The sequence below is a fragment of the Gallus gallus genome, chromosome 2 (genome assembly GCF_016699485.2).
Source record: "Gallus gallus isolate bGalGal1 chromosome 2, bGalGal1.mat.broiler.GRCg7b, whole genome shotgun sequence".
Lineage (NCBI taxonomy): Eukaryota > Metazoa > Chordata > Aves > Galliformes > Phasianidae > Gallus > Gallus gallus.
Genome location: NC_052533.1, coordinates 93968179 through 93974787, shown reverse-complemented (window position 1 = coordinate 93974787; position 6609 = coordinate 93968179). Strand labels below are relative to the sequence as shown.

Genomic DNA, 6609 nt, shown 5'->3' with positions numbered 1-6609 from the left:
CACCCATATATATCCATTAATTACCATAACCTTTTCTGTCATTTGATACACACATATCCTTCCAGTGGTTCATGGGTTGTCCTTCTAAATTGTCTGTGGACTTCACTTGATCCATTATTTGTGCTCCATCTATTGCCAGACAAACCTCAGCCCAAGTAAAACTCCTAAATATCAATGTAGTGTTAAGAAGGTATTACATTCTAAATACAGTGCTGAATACATGGGGGGTGTTTTCACCTAATGCATACCTCAACAGAACAAAGGTATATCCTTTATATGCATTTCAGTAAACTACGACTATTTGTTTGGAGAAAAATCTGACCGACCCCTCCCCTCCCCCCCCCCCCCCTCCCATTTACACACATTTGGTTAGTCCAGCAGACCAGATATGCTATTTTTCAAGATGCTCCTAAATAAAACCAACATTAGCCATACAGACTGCACATCTGTCACAACAGTCCTTCAGGGCAGAATGTATAAGCAGTGTTGTTGGACAGTTGCATGCTGATGCTAATTCTGGTTCCATTAGAATTCATTCTAGTCCAGTCTCAGGTTGAGTCTTTTATTTTAATTAGAAAAAAAGAGAAAAGATTCTTAAGCTTGCTCTACATCTTGAATTGAGTCTGAAAATAATTGCTAGCCATTATCATTTTATGTGCTGGGTATGCTAATTTCTCCTGTCACCTTGGTGGGCAAGCTCCATTTGCTGAAACCAAAATATTCTCTCTAGTACGATTAGGACTATTAAATCTGAATGACGAGAAAGTGGAAAAACTTGTCCTGAATATACTGGATAACATCAAGGGCTTCAGAATTGTCTTGTGAGTAGTACTGAAATTTTCAGTAGACATTCTGGGATATGTACTGCAGAAGTTGCTTGTTATGCTCCAGTTCAAAATCTAATGGGAAGGCCAACGGAAAAAATGTGACTATCTCATCCTAATGTAAATTCTAGTGGAGTTGTCTCTGTTAGTTTCAATGTGAGAAACACCTGGGTCCAATAATCCCAGGCTCATGCAGAATTTGCTGTGAATCACAATTTATTTAATGCTCTTGTAAGAGCAGATAACCTACCTGATGTTGGCACACCACACTGGAAGGATACAGCCATTTATGTTCTCTATTGCCCAACTGCAAGTGAACCTTTCCCCCTTTTCCCATCGGCTAAAGTACTTGGGGTTCACATTCCTCTTGATTCACCTATCATGCACTCACTCACTGTACTCACTTTTTATTTGTGACAAAAATATTCAGACAACCTATAAAAGAAAAGCTTCTGTAGAGTGAAGGTCATTCATAAGGTTTGGAGTGAAGCCCACTGTTTTCTAAACTCCCTGAACCACAGAGATAAGGAGCCCAGGTGCAACTGAACCCACTCCTAATCCCAGAGTTGGTCAGTGGCTTATGTCTAAGGGATAACATGTGTGCAACCGATCTGAACTCTAATCTTTGCTAAGCTAGCAAAGCCTAAAGCCATTAGTCAATTATAAAGAAACTCTATGCATAAGGAACCTATTGACATCAAGTTGTAAGGGAACTCTGCAGCAGGCATAGTCAAGAGGCATCACTATTCAAAGGGACATGCTGTCACTCAGCCACTTGCCAAGGGGCTTTGAGGCTTCTCTCTATGGAGTAAAGTGACTGACTCACAGCCACGGTTTTGCTGAATGCTCAACATTTACAGTACATTTCAGTAACACCTGTTACTGAACCAGGTGTTGTGTCTGCCATCAGTTCTTTGAGCACTCCTTCGAGCAACCAATTTGAGACAGTATTTTGGTCATTACTGTAAGAGACTATTCTTTTATATCATTGACTCAAAGTTTGCTGAGGAACAAGTCCAGGCAAGTCCTGGGCAAAGGCAGAGGAATCTTTTGTCTTGAGGACACTGATGGACAGGTCCTGGCTAAGGGTTGTGAAATCCTTTAAGGAGCACAGATGGACAAGGCCAGGGGCATCGAGAGAGAGATAAGCTGCCGCTAATGGCCGGGAAACGGTCTTTTTGTGTGGACTTATCTCAAGGAAAATGGCCATCTCAGGAGGTATGCACCGGACTCTTGCTCAAGCCCCCAGGAATGTCACGTAGGCAGCAGAAAATGGAGGATAAAAGAGGGTCCAATAACCACAACGGTGGAAGCAGATCCTTCACCACAACCACGGCAACGGGAGAGGCTTATCTCTCACCACGACAGACTTGAGGGGTTCTCTCTGCCAACTGATCTCTCACCGCAACGTGGAGACGGATCTCTACGTGGAGACTGATCTCTCACCACGACACGAGCTTCCTGCCTTTCGATCCTTCTCTACGGACCGTTTGCCGACGGACTTCCCTGGGCCTGCTACCTGAGACCTGCTGCTTCCTCCCTGGCCTGCATCCTCTCGCTGCCCCAGACCGGCCTCGCTGCTCCTGCCCTTCGGCCTCGGACCGTCGGAACGTCGTGCAACGGGACTGCTGCCGGATCCTGGTGGTGACTATCCCCGCTTTACGCAATTCTTGCCTCTTTCTATCTTTTCTATCGCTCGCCTTCCCTTCCCCATCACCCCAATCCTTAATAGCGTCCGTCCTCCCCTTTCCCCATCTCTCTTATTAACATTTATAATAAACTGGTCGGACCAACATTTGAACCGCTGTTTCTTAATCTCACGCCGGGCATACGTATTTCAAAGAACCTCCTCTCCCTCCTATAAATTGGAGCGAGACATTTTTTTATGGCGTAGTCGGCAGGATACCCGCCGTGAGAGTGTTGTCCTTCCAGATAATAGTCTGAAACTTTCTGCGTGTACCTCCTGGAGTTGCAAGAAGCGATACTTTTTGATAACTTAGACGTGAGCACCTCTCCAGGAAGATCGCTTCATACTCTGAAACTTTACTATTTATGTGTGTACCTCTCGAGGATGTATGAATTTTGTCTAATTGTATTTATTTAATACGTGTGTGCCTCCTCGGGAAGACTTCTCTGCATTTTGTGAACCCCTCTCTACGTGTGCGCCTCTTGGGGAAGCAAGATACACGTTTTTTGACTTAAAAGACGTGTGTGCCTCTCCAAGAAGTTTTCTCACTTTGCTGAAAATTGTTTATGTGTGCACCTCTCGAGGACGTATGAATCTTGTCTAATTGCATTTAATACGTGTGTGCCTCCTCGGGAAGACCACTCTGCATTTTGTGACTTAAGGATCTTGCAACTTGAGTGTGAAATTTGAACCTCTTTCGTGCGTGCCTCTTGGAGAAGTGAGGAAGTGATACACGTTTTTTGACTTAAAAAACGTGTGCGCCTCTCCAAGAAGTTTATTCACTTTGTTGAATCCTAGAAAGTGTTGTTTTAGCTTAAAATTAACTGCGGGTTTTGAAACCGAAGTGTGCCTTGCTTTGGTGTGGTGTTTGCAGTTTTTTGTGTGGCTTCGCAGGGAAGTTGGGAGCGATTTTAAGTTGGTTTAGCCTCTTTGTCCTTGTGCTTTCCTCAACAAAGGGAGGCACGATCGGAACATTTACATTTCTTTAGGTGTGGTGTGCCTCTTTGGGAGAGGCGATAAGGAGTTATTTGTACTTTTGAATAGGAGTACCTCCTCCTCTCTCAGTGTGTATCTTTCTGCGTATTTAGAAATGAGCAACAGTATGGCCAGTATGAAAAGTGAAGATGTATTATTTGATCTTTTAGAAAAGCATGGTGCTCGGCCTTCTGTATCAGGGGTGGATTGGGCACGACAGAACTGGTATAATTTGCAAAGTGTTTCAGAACGTATTCGTGTTTTACAAAATGAGGCTCGTACTCGGGCCGGAAAAGGGAAATCTTTTATTTGTGCAGTACTCGGTGCTGCTTTAAAAGCAGCTGTGGAGTTCCGAGAGGAAAAGAACTCTACGGAAACCCAGACTATTCAAGCATTACAGGAATCGGTTAAAGTGACGCAAGAATTGGTAAAATCTCTGAGAAGCCAAATAATGAGTCTTGAGGATCAATTAGAAAGAGAAAAACATAATTCGGTTCTGTTGCAAACAGCTTTTAAGGAGCTGATAACGTGTAAGGACACCGGTGACACTGTCGCCCACAGTGCACCTCAAGAAAAAGTTTATCCTCAAGGGAAATTACAAGAGGTGAAGGAAAGGCTAGATAAATTAAAGGCCTCTCCAGCCCACATTCGTCCTTTGATAAAAACTGAATATACTTTTGATAACAGTGAGGATCTAGATCCTCAAATGAATGTTAAGGAAATTCCCTTTTCGGCCACTGAACTGGCCACACTGAAAAAGGATTTCAGCCGCTCCCCAAAGGAGTCTGAAACAGAATACGTCTGGAGAGTTAGTCTCACTGGCGGAGACCAGATCCTACTAACAGAGAAAGAAGCTGAAGGTTATTGGGGACCAGGAGTATTTTTAACCACTGGCAATAATCGTGCTCCCTGGTCCTTAACACAGAGGGCTGCCTATTGGGCAGGGGGTCTCAACCCTTTAGAAAGGGGGGACCCTCTTGCTATTACCGGAACAATCGACCAGTTAGTGGAGAATGTTCAGAAAGCTGCTTGTCTCCAAATGATGTATGATAGAAAGTTGCAGCTACATCATGAATCACCCATGATGTTACCTGTTAATCCGGAGAGACTGACACCTCTAATCAGGGGACTTCCTGAATCGTTAAAACCTATAGGTATACAACTCCAAGGAAAGATACAAGCCATGTCTCAGGGAGAGAGAACCTGGGCAGCGTTGGAGGGATCTGTAACTCCTAACCACCAGTCAGGATCTAAAGTGTGGACTTGGGGAGAGGTTGCCCAAGAATTAATTAACTACGGAAGAAAATATGGGCCGGTGGTTTCTACCTCCAGTAAATTTGAGCCAAGAGGAGTAAGGCTTGCAGTAGCCAACCTTACCTCCAGGCCATCTAGCCCAAAACTTAATGAAACCAAAAAGGTTTCATCCCCAGTAAAAACGGGGACACGATGCATTGATCATAAACGCAATGGACTTTGGACTCTGGGCTGGAGAAAGGGTATTCCACGAGATTTGATGAATGGATTACCCACAGTCAGATTAGAGAAATTAGTTAACTGCTGGCCAGAACAAAAGCTCAAGGGGAGCTGATGCCTTCGCCCCCCCCCTCCCAGGTGAGCGGGAGGTGGGTGGGAGGGTGAAGGGTGGATGTTTATTAGGAAGCTCACGACTAAAGGAAACAATTTGTTAATTACTTGTTTATTTATTATTAGTGGTTATTGTCAAATGTACGCTTGTCTCTTTTCTCTCTTCTATTCATTATGTAATATTCATGTTACCACTCCTGAAGAATCACGGGGTGGTGTCTATGGCAAGTTGCATTGTGTACTGTTGCAACTCTTATGTTTGTACTTTGTATGATTCCATGTTTTATACAAGATGTTGTATCCCCTATTTACTTTGTAACGTTTGTAATGATTGTATGAAACATTTGATTCCCCAACACCTCCCTCCTTTACCCTTATGCTTGCTATCTTTTTCTCACCACAATGGATGCCCAGTGTCCCATTTTTAAGCAATCTTTGAGTCACGGGGTGGTGTAAGAGACTATTCTTTTATATCATTGACTCAAAGTTTGCTGAGGAACAAGTCCAGGCAAGTCCTGGGCAAAGGCAGAGGAATCTTTTGTCTTGAGGACACTGATGGACAGGTCCTGGCTAAGGGTTGTGAAATCCTTTAAGGAGCACAGATGGACAAGGCCAGGGGCATCGAGAGAGAGATAAGCTGCCGCTAATGGCCGGGAAACGGTCTTTTTGTGTGGACTTATCTCAAGGAAAATGGCCATCTCAGGAGGTATGCACCGGACTCTTGCTCAAGCCCCCAGGAATGTCACGTAGGCAGCAGAAAATGGAGGATAAAAGAGGGTCCAATAACCACAACGGTGGAAGCAGATCCTTCACCACAACCACGGCAACGGGGGAGGCTTATCTCTCACCACGACAGACTTGAGGGGTTCTCTCTGCCAACTGGTCTCTCACCGCAACGTGTAGACGGATCTCTACGTGGAGACTGATCTCTCACCACGGCACGAGCTTCCTGCCTTCCGATCCTCCTCTACGGACCGTTTGCTGACGGACTTCCCTGGGCCTGCTACCTGAGACCTGCTGCTTCCTCCCCGACCTGCACCCTCTCGCTGCCCCAGACCGGCCTCGCTGCTCCTGCCCTTCGGCCTCGGACCGTCGGAACATCGTGCAACGGGACTGCTGCCGGATCCTGGTGGTGACTATCCCCGCTTTACGCAATTCTTGCCTCTTTCTATCTTTTCTATCGCTCGCCTTCCCTTCCCCATCACCCCAATCCTTAATAGCGTCCGTCCTCCCCTTTCCCCATCTCTCTTATTAACATTTATAATAAACTGGTCGGACCAACATTTGAACCGCTGTTTCTTAATCTCACGCCGGGCATACGTATTTCTAAGAACCTTCTCTCCCTCCTATAAATTGGAGCGAGACAATTACTTACATTAGCAATACCTTGACTGTTATCCGCACTGTGCTACTGTTTGCTTGAGCAAAGCCAGGTTGAAGCAACCTCCTTAGACTGTCTGCTGTGACTCATCATATTAATCATAAACAATTACATTTGAATAGTGGATGATAATCTATTCCTTTAGGTATCAAACTGAT

General features: G+C 44.9%; 1 protein-coding gene across 1 annotated transcript; it reads left to right on the top strand.

The window, feature by feature from the left end:
• Positions 1-2716: 2716 nt before the first annotated feature.
• ERNI (early response to neural induction ERNI) lies at positions 2717-6345 on the top strand. The gene is given in 1 exon segment (NM_001080874.1): positions 2717-6345. A coding segment is annotated over 1 exon segment (1473 nt). The 5' UTR covers positions 2717-3601; the 3' UTR covers positions 5075-6345.
• Positions 6346-6609: the final 264 nt, after the last annotated feature.